At 43.4% G+C, this 15970-nt stretch overlaps 1 protein-coding gene across 3 annotated transcripts; it reads left to right on the forward strand.

Moving 5' to 3' along the window:
- Positions 1 to 1587: 1587 nt before the first annotated feature.
- On the forward strand, positions 1588 to 15864 carry tapt1b (transmembrane anterior posterior transformation 1b). 3 transcript variants are annotated; one of them, XM_061830670.1, is made up of 14 exons: positions 1588 to 1967; positions 2389 to 2519; positions 4467 to 4585; positions 5944 to 6106; positions 6202 to 6337; positions 7036 to 7133; positions 8492 to 8561; positions 8681 to 8761; positions 9045 to 9154; positions 10816 to 10875; positions 11672 to 11740; positions 11818 to 11894; positions 11980 to 12155; positions 13286 to 15864. In XM_061830670.1, the coding sequence occupies exons 1-14, from the start codon at positions 1796 to 1798 to the stop codon at positions 13549 to 13551; spliced, it is 1728 nt and encodes a 575-aa protein (XP_061686654.1). In that variant the 5' UTR covers positions 1588 to 1795; the 3' UTR covers positions 13552 to 15864. The 3 variants fall into 3 exon arrangements, with proteins under 3 accessions (XP_061686654.1, XP_061686656.1, XP_061686655.1); XM_061830672.1 differs by having other exon boundaries at positions 1833 to 1967; positions 2429 to 2519; positions 13286 to 15863; XM_061830671.1 differs by having other exon boundaries at positions 1836 to 1967; positions 2405 to 2519; positions 13286 to 15863.
- The last annotated feature ends 106 nt before the right edge of the window (positions 15865 to 15970 follow it).

Genomic DNA, 15970 nt, shown 5'->3' on the forward strand with positions numbered 1-15970 from the left:
CCTACGGCGACCGGCCCTGCATGTCGCCCCGGGAGAGCGAACACCACGCCGGGCAGCGACCGCAGCCGTACGGCCTCGGCCACCACCATCGGCGTAATCGCCAGCAGTCTTAATTCGCAGAAGCAATGAGAGGCGTTGACACGGCGCTCGTAACTAAGGGAGGGAGAAACCGAATCTATGGCGGTCAAAGGGATCCTTTACTGGGGGAAATTCTATCCTGCCGGCCCCGGCCGCTGCGATAAATACCAAATTGCCTTCGGGAGGCGTCCAATTGGTGACCTTTAGGCTTGGCGCCCGGATAAAAATCACACACGCGTGGTTAATTGCGTGCACTTCAATAGCAAAGGTTACAACTCTATAATGCCCCCCCGCCTCCATTTATAACAGTGGTCTTAAACTCAATTCACTTCGGGGGCCATTCTAGCTGAGACCGGAGCCTCGGTTCACATGCACGCAATTTAATTGAGAAATTTAAAAAACTGTCTTTTTAAAATGTTTTTTTTTTTTTTTTTAGCACAAAATAAGATAAGCAATGAAGCTGGTGTAAACAAGATGTGTGCAAAACTATTCATGAAACTCTCCATGGCAACACGACTGTAACTTTCACTCAATGAAAAAAATGTTTCTCTGCCTGCATCAAGCCTGGTCGCTGACACGCCCCCGAGAGCCACAACCACACCGTGATTGGTAGATTCTTCAGCTCGGCATACAATACTGTATAAAACGCCATTTGTATAAAATTTCAGCGCCGCACTATCCTTTAACTTTCGTAGTAAGGTGGGGGCCACAAAATATAATCTTGGGGGGCTGCAAATGACCCACGGACCGCGAGTTTGAGACCCCTGATTTATAAGATTGTTTTTACAGTAACACGAATACGCAAAGTATGGCGGCCCCATTAAATTTTTCATTTGCATTATTTAGCATTGTGTCTTCAGATTAAAAAAAACTATTTTACTATCTATCTATCTATCTATCTATCTATCATCTATCTATCTATCTCTATCTATCTATCTATCTATCTATCTATCTATCTATCTATCTATCTATCTATCTATCTATCTATCTATCTATCTATCTATCTATCGAAGAACTTAAAGCATTGGTATTGGTCTTCCCATTCTTCCTTCCTTCCGTCTATTTTTTCAGATTCATTCATTTTCATTCATCTTCCGTTCTGCTTGTCCTCACTTCAAAATTTTAAAACAAAGATCGTTATCGTTAGCGTCTTTAGCAATCAAATAAAAAACAAACCGTCCTTATTATCATGCTGATGATTATTATTCGTAGACATGTAATTTCATAAAGTTCTTAAAGAACTACAATATCAATGGGGGGGGGAAGCAAAGCAAAGCAAATTTATTTGTATAGCCCATTTCATACACGAGGTAACTCAATGTGCTTTACATAATTAAAGGCATTTGAAAAACAAACAGACAAAACATTTAAAACGGGATAAAACCAATAAAAATTACAAACAAAACATGAAATAAAAGACAATTAAAACCCCACACAGTACAAGTAATATGATCAAAAAGTGGATATATTCTAAAAAGCATGAGAAAAAAGAAGAGTTTTCAACCTGGATTTGAAAACATTCACACTTGGGGCTGGGTTACAATATTAAAAAATAAAGTCATCAAAGTTCACTAATTGTGCATACGATATTGTACAGTGTACGGTGTACACGGTACAGAACTTCCGGGTGACCGCAGTCCGTACCCCACGTACGCGTGACGTCACGGCGCGACGCGCCACGCCAGTCTCCCAAGCAGCGCTGAGTGTCGCTGAAAAGATGGCGGACTCGCAGTCGACGGGGTTGGCGGACGATGCCGAGAAGGAGGACAGGGAGAGCGGCGGGCGGACGTCGAGGACGGCCACGGCCAAGGGCAAGGACGGCGGAACGGAGAGTCTGCGGTTTAGCGACAAAAATGGCAGCGGGAAGCGGAAGAAGCGCAACCTGTCAGGTGGGTCAACAAGCCCCGGCTAGTGGCTACTAGTGGAGATACAAACGGTGCCTCCTTAGTTTGACAGCGATAGCAAACTGTTACTGTCGCGGACGATGAGGTGGTTATCCCGGGGTGTCAATGACACGGTTGTACACGCTTAGCAGGGAACGTCCTTTTTGAAATGCGGACATAATTCTTCAAACGTCACGTTAGCTTCCCGTCCGGTTAAGATATGCGGCGACCATGACCGTCAACTGCATGACATTTTGGACACTGTACTCTATTGATTTACCGATGGTTCATTGCGGTAGTTGTAGTTAGCAGTGTTCTCGCTAGCTCGTTGTGCCCAAAAAAAAAAAAAAAAAAAGTGTAACCACCCCCCCAAAAGTGTAACCCTTGAAATTGAATTGCTTCCATGGTGCATGTTGTTTCTGTGAAGATCTGTCCCTGGTCAGGTTTGTAACCACTGAGCTCACCAGGGGCTACTTCCTGGAGCACAACGAGGCCAAGTACGCCGAGGGCAGGGAGAAGGTCTACACCTGCCTCCGCATCCCCAAGGAGCTGGAGAAGGTAAGCGAGCGCCCAAAGCTCTCCGGGAAGCTCGCATCCCCAGCTTCTTCTTCTTTTCCTTTCGGTTTGTCCCGTTAGGGGTCGCCACAGCGTGTCATCTCAGATGAATGCATATTTGTTTGGCGCAGTTTTACGCCGGATGCCCTTACTGACGCAACATCTCTGCATGTGCTAATTTGTATATTTTTATTGTGGCATTTAAAAAAAAATGCGATTAGTGTTTTATACAGCTTGTGTAAAGTACTAGTGGACATATTCATTTGTTCATATGATGGCTGTTGGGTGGAATCCTCACATCTCCAAAATAACAAGTTTTCCTACAAGGTTGACAAGGTTTCAGTGCTTCACAAACATTTGTTAAATCCATCTTTTTTCTTTGCCGCTTATCCTCACGAGGGTCGCGGGGAGTGCTGGAGCCCATCCTGGCTGTCACCGGGCAGGAGGCGGGGTACACCCTGAACTGGTCGCCGGCCAATCGCAGGGCACGCTGAGACAAATGGCCGCACTCACAATCACACCTATGGGCAAATTAGAGTGTCCAATTAATGTTGCATGTTTTTGGGATGTGGGAGGAAACCCACATAGGCACTGGGAGAACATGTAAACTCCACATAGGCGAGGCGGATGCTTTACCAGCTGAGCCAGCGTGCCGCCAAATCATCTTCTGCAAAACTGTTAAAGTTGTTAGAGCCATGGCTGGTGTAATAACGGTGTAATAGCGGATTTTTAACCTGTGTACAAAGTGGTAATAAATTGCACACAGCCTTACTAAGCTTTGTGGCTGACCACTCTATTCTGCAACAAGTATTACATTACCGATTTTTAACATAAAAAGGGGTTCCTCATTAACTAATTTCAATCATGCTGGTGACCAGTTCCCTGTAATTTTTTGACACATTAAGCACCTGAGCGCTTCTTTTGTCCAATGCGAGCAACATCAGACATGTGCAACGTGGTCTGTCCGGTCTGGGTCATCCATTGAAGTTACATGGCTTATTAATAAGAATCAAGATGACAGCATTTACATTCCATCACAACGCTTTTAAGAACAATTTTATTTGTGTTTTCACAAACTTAAATTGAAAATGTCAACAAACTTATGTTCTTTTAACACAAAAAATATTACTAACCAAGCTAAGTCAACTAAAAACAATGAACTACAAATTTGAAAGGCCGCTTCCAAATTTATTTCATTTTTTTTAAATCCACAATGATATCCCTGCCTTTAATTTCAGTAGTTTGTCATAGTGCAAGTCACGAAAGACCCATTTTCTCTCTGTTCCAGGCCTTACATGTACCCCCCCCCTTTTATAACTTTATTGGCTGCCAGAAATTTACAGTACATCAAAAATCTGACTATAAACTAGCTTTTGGGTTCAAATATATCGTACACGGTCGTGACGCGGAGTAAAGTTTAATGTCACTCGACCACCACAGAGTCGCAAACAAATTGTGTTGTGGGATTGTAAATATTATTCAGTTTTAAGGCGCTTACACGCTGCACTCGCTTTGCGCGGCGATCGTTGCTGCGTCGCGTGCAGGACGCCGCAGGGACAACGGTAGCATGGCGCAAGGGCGTTGCTAAGCGACTGAACCCGAAGTAGGCTGCCGCCTTTTTTCCGCTGGTTTGGACATAAATTAGGCCACAATTCAGCAATATGGATTTGTCACTGCTTCATTGGCTTTGGTTATAATGAGGAGACGAGCAGCAGCTAAAAAAAAAAAAAAGGGGGGGGGGGCGGGGACGTTTATATTTGATTCTCGTAGCATGGCAACATCAGGGGGAATTTTAGGCCTGCCCATTAAGTGCACCTTCATGAAGACCACTTGGGGCTTCTTCAGACTGGCAGTGTGACAGTGTTGTGAGCCAGCCTCTGTGGTCTGGCACCGGACCGTTGGAGTTTGTTCCACGTTTATGATTGTTGCGCTTTGTCTCTTTTTATTCAGTTGATGACATTTGGCTTCTTCCTGTGCCTGGATGCCTTCCTCTACGTCTTCACGCTGTTGCCCCTCAGAGTGCTGCTGGCCCTCGTGCAGCTTCTCACACTGCCGTGTTGCGGTCTCGGGTAAGGAAAAAAAAAAATGGATCCATGACTTTGTTGTTTAGCATTTCAATCATATTCATTCATCTCTGAATTGGTTAATTGCTTTATTGCAAATCTAAAATACTAAATACAAGTAAATGAAAAATACATGAACCAATACTTAAGATAGTTTAATTAATCATTAATTTAATGATACTGAAAACAAATCAAAAAAATGAATGTATATTACCAAAATAAACACATTTTCACATTTTTACCTATTCACAGGCAGGGTGGCAATTTTTTGCCTTATTGAGATAAAAGTCTCCTAACAGGCCACAATCAAGGAAATAACACTTCTTTTTCGTTTATGGTTAAGCTATATGATAACTTTACCAATTTATAATCTCGTCCCAAAAATGGGACGCTGAACCAGAATCAGATTAAAACACTTAAATATTTCGATATACTGAAGGATATAATGGATGAAAATCATGATGTCCCAAAAATCGGACGCCGCCCATGAATGGGTTAAGATAGTTTAATCAATGATCATTAATTTAATGTTCAAACAAATACAAAAAATGAATTTATACTACTAAAATAAAAAATTTTGCACATTTTAAATATAGATTTGCTAATGAAATGTCAACTTTTTTTTCTTCTTATCTCATTTGTAAATGGACTAGCCCATCTTTGTCAGTTTTAAAAATTAATCAATAGTTTGCCATATCCACTGATTCCATTGTAAATACGCACCAGTGAACTATAAAATGTCTTTCAAATAGTACACATATTTCTTATGTCTACACATTCTTCCAGCCGGAAAATTGAAATGATTAAAAAAGAGCTTTAATGCCATATTGCCATCACTGAGTGCGCCATAGTTATGTTTTCAGCACTTATCTCCAATCTAGCGTTCAAATTTGTATATTCCACCCATACGAATCGTGCACTCTAGCCTTAGTTTTCAAACGCATATTGCCACAACGGTAGCCATCGTATATCAAATAAACCTCTAAAAACAAAAACAGAGTCTAGAAAATCTGGGTGGAATTTTTTTTTTTATCTTTTGGATAATTTAGGCAGTGTTGAATTATTAAGGAGAAAGCTCCCAATTTCAGTTTCAGGGTGGCAGACTGTCATAACACTCCCTTAATCCTTCACTACTCATGCATGAATGAATCAAAAATTCCAATTTTTTTTCAAGACTGTACCAGATTATCAGCACAGGTGATAATAAATTACTGATAACATAGAAGCGCAGACATCAATTTTGGCCAGTAAACAACTGAAAAGCGTGGACATCGCCACATCATCACATGCAACGCATTATATTTATTTGCCTCTAGAGGGCAGTAAGTAATCTTGTAATGTAATAAATCATCTTGTTCTAATAGCGGTGGGCACCTCCTGCAACCGGCTCAGGTGTGTGATGTCCTGAAAGGCTTCATCATGGTCCTGTGCTACTGCATGATAAGCTACGTGGACTACGCCATGATGTACCACCTCATCCGAGGCCAGTCCGTCATCAAGCTCTACATCATCTACAACATGCTGGAGGTGCTCTGAACGTTGAGGATGAGGATTTTGGTGGCGGCTAGCCTCCTCTCATTGTCTCCGTCCCGCTGTTTTTTTTTTTTTTTTTTTTTGGACAGGTGGCTGACCGCCTCTTCTCGTCGTTCGGCCAGGACATCCTGGACGCGCTGTACTGGACGGCCACGGAGCCCAAAGAGAAGAAGCGGGCGCACATCGGCGTCATCCCTCACTTCCTCATGGCGGTGCTCTACGTCTGTATCCTTTGCCATACGCCTCCTTGACCGTATAGGCTCTCCTGGACAGAATACTATGATTATTATTCACAATCCTATCAGCATGATCACATTATTGGTAACCGTTCATTGCGATTGTGTCTTTTTTTTTTTTTATGTTCCAAAACAAAATTTTTTCACAGTTCCAATCTGTTTTCGTACTACAGTGGCAACAACTACTACTAGAGACAAATTTCTTGTGTTTATGACATATTTGGCAAATAAAGATGATTATGAGTCTTATCTGCCAACATATCACAGTGTTCATAATCGCTGTAAAATTAGAATTTGGGGGATTTATTACATTATTGTCATTTATTATACATGTCTAACATTTAGGTCCATTACTGTCTCCAATAGTGTGAGTCACTGATGGTGTAGTAGTACACACCCCTGCCTTTGGCGCAGGCAGCGTGGGATCGATTCCCTCTCGTCGATGGTGTAGTGGAGTGTAGTCTGCCTTCACCTGAAGTTAGCTGGGATAGGCTCCAGCTCCCTCTCCCTGCAAAAATGCAGAGGGCTTGCGTCAGGAAGGGCATCCGGCGTAAAAACTGTGCCAAACAAATGCGAGGGTTCATCTGAGATGGCGCGCTGTGGCGACCCCTAACGGGACAAGCCGAAAGAAATGCATACTGTCTCTAAAAGTGTACTCTATTTCCTCCTCGACGTGCTTGATCACAGTTCTCCACGCCATCCTCATCATGGTCCAGGCCACCACGCTCAACGTCGCCTTCAACTCGCACAACAAGTCACTGCTTACCATCATGATGTCCAACAATGTGAGTAGTACCACGTATCAGTTCACTTTAGTGGTTGTCTCCCCCCCCCCCCCTTAAACACTCTTGTTATGGATTTGAACTGAAACTTACTTTCAGCTTTAATTAATAGACGATGGCATTTGATTGTCTGCAGTACAATACTCAAAATGTCGTCATAGTCGGATTCTTTGGCCCGATGAAACTCAAATAGTTTAAATCAGAGAAATCCGCCTATGGAGACGGGTCATAATCCAACAACATGTCACGTCTGTCCAATATTGTGCATGGAGGTTGAAGCGTGGACATTTCCAGATGCTAACAATACCTAAATATCATGTGATCAGGCCCAATTTCCAATTTGTTCTCGCCGTGCTTGCGTAGGTTTCCGCCGGTCACTCCGGTTTCCTCCCCACATCCCAAAAACATGCAACATTAATTGGACACTCTAAATTGCCCCTAGGTGTGATTGTGAGTGCGGCTGTTTGTCTCGACGTGTCCTGCGATTGGCTGGCAACCAGTTCAGGATGTACCCCGCTTCCTGCCTGTTGACAGCTGGGATAGGCTCCATCACTTCCTGACTCTTGTGAGGATAAGCGGCTAAGAAAATGGATGGATGGATAGTTTTCCAGTAAAGCCTGAAGTGGGAGGGACAATAAACAGCAAGTATTTAGCCTCTTTTTTTTGAAGAATTGTACGCCGTCTTCCAAACTGATGCTTGTTGTGAAGGTCACCGCTACTATTTTGCACTTTTAACTCACATTTTCTCTCAAAACTCAAGACATAAATATCACCCAGGCGATGGCTCGTATTGCAAAATACTCATTACAGTGGATCATTCCCAAGTTAAGTTGGCATTGCAGTCACTCACATTTGAAAAATGTACGGGTGTGGTCAGTCATGCCTGTAGATATAAAGTTGTGGGTGTTTGTTCTGTTTGTAATTAGGGATGTACCCCTTTAAGAGTGGAGGGGGCCGGTGTCAGGTGAAGTAGAAAGTAGAAGTAGGCTGAGCAGGAGCAATTGTCAGACACCGTGTGCTTCCGTGTTGAAAAAAAAAAAAAAAGACGCCAGGCTGTGGTTCACTGCGCTGGATCGGTTTTCACGTACATTGAGTGTGCGACAAGTGCACAATTGCACAGTGGCGCAGCTTAGGCGGAACATTGGTCAAGACTACTCAAAATAAGCGACGTCTTTCAATATCTATGTATTTCTACTCATAACAAATTTTACCAACTTTTGCGCTCGACTGTGCAGATTTGCGAGTCCGATGGCGCGGACTTTCGGATAATTTTTTTATCGGCAATTTTTTTAAAAATCTGATCCGACTTTTTTGGCCAGTGATTATAAAGCAAATACTCATCCATTTTTCTCTGCTCGCAGTTTGTGGAAATCAAAGGAAGCGTGTTTAAGAAGTTTGAGAAGAATAACCTTTTCCAGATGTCAAACAGCGGTAAGTGGATCAATGCACACGATGATTGAATTTAAATATGAAACCGAGGAGTTGCAGCCCGCAGACGCAGTGTGCGCAATGTAGGTTAATCCAGGATTGATTTTGTTTGTTGCCCATAGACATAAAAGAGAGGTTCACCAACTACATCCTCCTGCTCATTGTCTGTCTGAGAAACATGGAACAGTTCTCCTGGAACCCCGGTAACCCCATGCATAAATATACAACGAATGGAAAATATTATCCCTAATCTGTGGAATGTAACGTCTGAAGGTGCTGAAAGTGTCATGAAGTCAAATAGTTTTCTGCCCTTTTGGATCATAAAAACGTCATGGGAACGTACACTTTATGGACAAAATAGAGACCAACACCCAATTTTGCCATTTACCTGGAGTTTCTTGAAAGTAGATTTTTCAAAATTAAAGTCTTATTTATCCTTAATTAATAATACATTTGTGATTCACAACTGTCTTTTTTCTCCCCCAGACCACTTGTGGGTGCTGTTGCCCGACGTGGCCATGGTGATTGCCTCCGAGGTGGCGGTGGACGTGGTCAAGCACGCTTTCATCACCAAATTCAACGACATCAGTGCCGACGTGAGTCCCTCTCCGACTTCGCTATTCGTGAAACCCAACCAAGGCAAACATTTTGTGATAAGTGTTATCACATGCGGCACGGTGGGTCAACTGGTAAAGCGTTGGCCTCGCAGTTCTGAGGACCCGGGTTCGATCCCGGCCCCGCCTGTGTGGATTTTGCATGTTCTGCCCGTGCCTGCGTGGGTTTTCTCCCTCCCACATCCCAAAAGCACGCAACATTAATTGGACACTCTAAATTGCCCCTAGGTGTAACTGTTGTCTGTCTCCATGTGCCCTGCGATTGCCTGGCAACCAGTTCAGGGTGTAACCCGCCTCCTGCTCGTTGACAGCTGGGATAATGCTCCAGTACTCCTCGCGACCCTTGTGAGGATAAGCGGCTAAGAAAATGGATGGATGGATGGATGTTATCACATCATCAGTGTCTGTTGTCCCACGTGCAATAGTTGTGCCGTATGAAATAGTTGTCAGACAATTGTTGTGAGCACAGCAGGGCGGGAGAAGTGCCGATACCGACAACTCCTTTCACTCTTTCTGCATGTTTGAGGGATGGCAGGTATGCACTGGGAGCCGTTGACTCAGGAAGCGATTAGCCCCTTTCCGACACTGTCAAAGCTAATCACTAAAATCTCCCTGACTATAAAACCTGTAGTCACTCCCTCACAATGAAATCTGTTCTCAGTCAGTCCAGCGACGAAGAAGGTTTTTGGTTTAATTTTACTGTTGCACAATTTGGAGTTGACCAAAAATGTAGAAAATACACCTTGAAGTTCCAACTATCATCATGGACAGAAAAAAATTACCGTCATTCCCGGCCTGGAGAGCGCACCTGGTTATAAGCCTCAGCCAGTACATTTGTAAAGGAAATACCATTTGGTACATACATACTCCGCAGCTATGTGAAAGCCGCAAGTGCCCACATTGAAACATGAGATATTTACAAACACGGTACACAGAGTTTAACACTAGCACTTCCACACTAATACTAACGCTAGCGCCCCCACGCTAACAGGGCCGGTTGGGAAAAAAAAAACATACTGGTAAAAATCACCGAGGCGCGGCAGTAACACGCTAGCGCAGTGCTAACAGGGCTGGACCGGGTAAAAGTCACTTCCTCGACGCATATATTCCACCGGTCTCACTCTTACCTTTTCCGCTCGAGTGCCTCCTTGCGGCCGCTAGGAAAAAATGCACAAATTAACCACGTCAGCGCATAAACCGCAGGGTTGAAAGCGTGTGAAAAGAGTCGCGGCTTATAGGCCGGAAATTACCCTACATTTGTAAATAGAGAGCAGGAACTGGAATATACAAATGGAATAGTCATACGTGCCATTTTCAATTTAATGTGTTCTTGGTCAATTGTGTAGCTACTCCGATGCAATAAGGTATGATCCAGCTGCCCATTTTCAATAGTGCTATGTTTTTATGATCTTCAATATTATGAAGTGCTGGTTTTTTAAATCAAAATACGCATAACGCAAGTTAATTAACGGCATTTCCATTCATAACTGGAAAACATCACTTGGGAAGTGTTTTGTGTGGCAAGGCACGACTGTATTACATTATACTGTATGATGTTCTCATTGTTTCACATGCCGTTTTCATCTTGGGCTGGGGGCAAAGCACTCCTTTGATATTTTGTCCTTGTTATACTTGCGGCACAGGTTTACGGGGAGTACCGGGCCAGTCTCGCTTTCGACCTGGTCAGCAGTCGACAGAAAAACGTGAGATATCGCAACATATTGTTTTGTGTCTGCGTGTGTGCGTGTTTAACTAGTAAGTATTCTTCATGATTCAAGATTGAAAGTGTTTATCATGAAAAATGTAGAGAAACATGTTCCCCCTGTACAATGAAATTCTTGCTTTGCCCTCCCCGTGGATCCCAACTATGGACTTCAATGCGAGGAAATCTTTGAATGAGCCATGTAACACTGATCTGACCACAGTGCATATGTCTGATGATGCTCACATTGGTCAAAGGGGGCGCTCACGGGCGTAGTGTGTTTGCTCAGACACGTCAAAAATTAGAGGGAACGTTGGTCTTGACATTCATTTACGGGTTTATTTCATAAACGTCCGTGGTAGCGTATTATCATGAAATTGAAAAAATTTCCCCCCTCCATGCTTTTGGAAGATATAATTCATCTGCTGCTAGCTTTCGTCAATGGATTGACAATGGATAGCACCGTAAATTACGCTAAGTTATAACAATACATCATGATGAAATCAAATGATTTGATTATATGAATATTTGGTTTTGAAATTGAATGTCTTATTGACCGCTTTAAAAATGTCTGTCTCAGTCTGTGCAGTGTCAATAAATTATGATTATGGTATTAGGTAACAAGTACATACCAGTTATTTTAAGGTCTTGCGATTCCATCCCTAATCACACCCGCGACATTATATCCGCGGGCATGACTGACCACACCCGCATATTTTTCAAATGTGAGTGACTGATAAAGAAGCTGGTTGTTGGTTGATAACGCGAGTTGTGTGTGTGTGTGTGTGTGTGTGTAGGCTTACACAGACTACAGCGACTCTGTTTCCAGAAGAATGGGTTTCATTCCTCTTCCTCTCGCATTGCTGGTCAGTCGCCTGACGCATACAAGTGTAATTCTTGTCCTGTACGGTGTATGTTTCAATGTATCCCTTTATTTACCCAGCTCATCCGCGTAGTGAGCAGCTCAGTTAAGATCCAAGGCTCGCTCTCCTTTATGTGTGTGCTGCTCTTCTATTTTGGGTAATAGTCCACCATTGTGCTCCTTTTTTTGTTTTGTAGTCCAAGAATGGCCACGTTCACTAGTATGTCTTTTGTTTGTGAGCAGGTTGATCACGCTGAAGGTGCTCAACAGCATCATCCTGCTGGGCACGTCGTGCGCGTTCGTAAAGGACGCAAACATGGAGGAGAAGCTCTTTGACCCGCCGCCCTCGGCCGTCTCCAGCCGCATCAACTCCCGGGCTCACCGCGCCAAGCCGCCCCACGCTGCCGCGACGCAGCCAGGTGAGCGCGATGCATCATCTGCATTTAGTGGGCCTTGTATATAAACTCATGCATTATGTTTGGTACAGTGATGCCTCGGTTCTCGACCACAATCCGTTCCAGAAAACGGTTCGAGAAGTGATTTGTTCGAAAACCGAATCGATGTTTCCCATTACAATGAATGGAAAAAGAAATAATGCGTTCCAAGTCTTGAAAAAATTAGGCTTTTAAAGGCATTTTTAAAAGTTTTTCCTGATAATAACCTGCACAGTAGAAATACATGTATAGTTTAAATACTTTATATAATAAAATAATTTAAGAAATATATTTATTTTTTGCTTAAAATATACACTTTAGTATTAGAGTAGGTTAGGCTGGGAGTGCGTTGCGTATCTGTAGTGACTCGGCCCCCAGCCTTATAAACTTTTTTTTTAATTAACCAACGTGCAGAATAACTTTAAACAGCAATAACGAGAGAAAAAAAGCAAAAAAAAAAATTTTTTACAAAAAGTAACATACAAAAACATAAACTCGCAACTCGAGTAAACAAAATCTTGGAAACAAAACAAAAATGCGGAAATTCTAATGGAACAGAGCATTATGAAAGTTCACAACTGTATCAAATCTCTTCGGTGGGGGTGACTTAAACACCCGGAAGTTCTTTTCCCAAAGAACTCATCAAGTGTCACTTCTTTGGAGCCATGATTGGGGTTTAATAGTCCTCAAATTAAAAATTAAAGCATTTTTTTCAGCTTTTCCTGAAAATAAACTGCATAGTAGAAATACATGTATAGTTTAAATACTTTACACAATAAAATAATTTAAGAAATATATTTATTTTTTGCTTAAAATGTCTGCTTTATTAGTAGAGTACGCTAGGCTGGGAGTGCATTGCCGTATCTGTAGCGACTCGGCCCCCAGCCTTGTAAACTTTTTTTATGAACAAAAGTGCAAAATAACTTTAAACAAGCAACTTCCCTTCTTTGGAGCCATGATTGGGGGTTCATACGGTGGTCCTCGATTAAAAAGAAAAACAACAGTCACTACCGGGACACGTTTGTGTACAGAGGCTGCGTCAATTGCTGATACAGTAGATGTTAAGTCATTCTAATCACAGCCGTTGTTCCGAAACCCAATAATTCTTCCCACAGATCCGACGACGGACCATGACGGAATACCTTTGACATCGATCAGCCCACAGCCTGCCTGCACGCCCGAGAGCGCGGCCCTCCCCGCTGACGCGCTCCCAAAGACCGACTCGGATGCCTTCCTCACCACGCCCGATGAGGAGGATGACGTCATTCAGATCATCAACACAGAGACGGGCCTAGACGAAGAGGTCCTGGTGCGCCGGACCCCCAAGAAAGACCTGCTGGAGATCGACCGCTTCACTATCTGTGGCAACCGCATCGACTGAACGCCACGACGGCGGCAGCAACCGATGAGTATTTATTAATTTATTACTGACACAAACCAGCAGAGGCTTTAAGCTGTTACTACGCGCCGGCGCGAGGAGTTCACTGGGACTCACCGGACCCCCTCCCGGTTGCTGCGTGACCTGCCCAGGACGGCGTGGACACAGGAGTCACATAGAAATGGGAGATGTGAAAGTTGCTGTGATGGTGACAACTGAACTGTGTTTTTTTTTTTTTTTCTCTCTCAAAAGCACAATCCGCAGTCGGTTGTTACTTTAGGAAGAAACTTTTTTTTTTTTTTTTTTTTAAACTTTGAGTGGAAAATTTTATGTTTTTATCTGCAGCGGCAGACTCGCAGTAACAAGCTGGAATCTTGAGGCGTTTTGTTGATTTTTGTAACGTGTTTCTGAGTCATTAACCCGTTTCAGACTGCCTGGAAAAGCAGGAAATAGTGACCCATGAATATGCGGGATAAGGGGTGCGAAGTTTCAAGGAGACATTTTCAATAGCCTCAAGACGTTTGCACGTGATTAACTTTGGCCGAGAGAAGCGGTGCAGACTCATGACCGGTCGCCGGCCAATCACAGGGCTTATGCAAAGAATCATATACAGTCACATATGAATTTATTTAGCTTGAAGTCCTTCACATCTGACCCCTCCCCAGTCAAGACAAACGTACCCCGCGGTTGCTCATCATCAACCCTCTCCCCCTCAAAAGGCACTTATAAATAATGATTGTTTTTACTCATTTTAAAGTTTTCACATTATGCATCTTTTACACATTTTAAAACCGTATGCAAGTGTGTTGATAACATTATTAGAATCAGAATCATCTTTATTTGGCAAGTATGTCAAAACACACACAAGGAATTTGGTAATGTTGATACATTTTGCGGGGAGGACAATTGGAAAATAATCCAGAATCCTCCAGCAATTTGAAATGACTCATAGAGCATTTGTGAATACTACAAGAAATGTAAGCAGTTAAAAGGGACTAGTAGTGCAATAATCTGGAACAGTGTCAATTGTGCAAATGGTGCCGATACCTCTCAAGCACCAGTATTGGTCAACAACAGGTATGCGAATAAGTGTTTAAAAAGTTCATGACGAGGGGAAGCAGCTGTTCCAATGTTAGCTAGTTTTAATTAGCATTGTTTGACACTCCCTAGTTGAGTGGTTACGAGGATGTGGCAGGTCCAAAAGGATTGTTTTACTTCTGGCGTCGTGCAAGTTCTCTAGAATAGGGAGGGAGGGACCGGCAGTTTTTTGTCCGTTGCAGTCGGACTTTGTCCTTTTTGGTGGCAGCACCAAACCGGACTGTGATGGATGAACACAGGACTGATTCAAGTACTGCTGTGTAGAACTGCCTCATCAGCTCTTGTGACAGACGGTGGTTCCACAGAAGCCACAGGAAGTACATCCTCTGCTGGGCCTTTTGAGGATGGAATTGATGTTTGTCTCCCATTTCAGGTCCTGAGAGACCGTAATTCCCAGGAACTTGAAGTCTCAAGGGTTGACACGGCAGCTTGAGAGCGTGAGGGGAGGATGTGGTGATGGATGTCCACAATAATTTCTAAAGCCTTAAGCCTGTTCAGCTCCAGCCGCTGACATTCCTGTCAATACGCAGACTTATCGCTGTCTGTGATGCGGCCGATGACTGTGGTGTCTGAAAACTTCAGGACTTTGACAGCTGGGTGCGTTGAGGTGCAGTGGTTCGTGTAGGGACGCAAGACCAGCACAGTTATTTGGTCAAAATACACAGCGGATAAAGAATTACACAAGCCACTGTTCACCCCACACTCTTGTGCCCCGGAACCAAGGCACAGAACAAGTTTCATTCTCATGAAGACTGACGACGACACCAGAGTTAGTAATATCACAGTTACGATATATGAACATAAAAATGTGTTATGTTTAATTGGTGGAAGCAGCATTTCATCGCCGAGCTGCCAAATCACACTTGGGCACTTGTCGGCGAAGGCAGACCACCCACCACCTCGACAACTGCGTTGTCCCCAGGCAAAGGCAGTAAGCAATATTTCATCACCAAGATTCCAGTTTAGACCAAATTTGTGGAGCGGATCCTTGTGTGGGGCTCATGCTAGTGGATTAAAAAAAAGTTATTTTTACATATTTATCATTTAACAGCTGACACTAACTTTTCCCACCCTGTTGTGTTGCAGTGGGAAATGCAATTACTCTTTAGCGGCAGATTTCTGTTTTGTTTTTGTGTGTGTGTGTGTGTGTGCGCGTGTGTGTGCGCGCACGTGTGTGTGTGCGCGCGCGTGTGTGTGTGTGTGGTGTGTGTGTGTGTGTGTGTGGTGTGTGTGTGTGTGTGCGTGCGTGCGTGCGTGTGTGCGTGCGTGAAAGAGGCTAATGACATAACAATAGCTGAACAATTTTACACCAGGCACGGGGAAC

This window comes from Syngnathoides biaculeatus, chromosome 9, assembly GCF_019802595.1.
Source record: "Syngnathoides biaculeatus isolate LvHL_M chromosome 9, ASM1980259v1, whole genome shotgun sequence".
Lineage (NCBI taxonomy): Eukaryota > Metazoa > Chordata > Actinopteri > Syngnathiformes > Syngnathidae > Syngnathoides > Syngnathoides biaculeatus.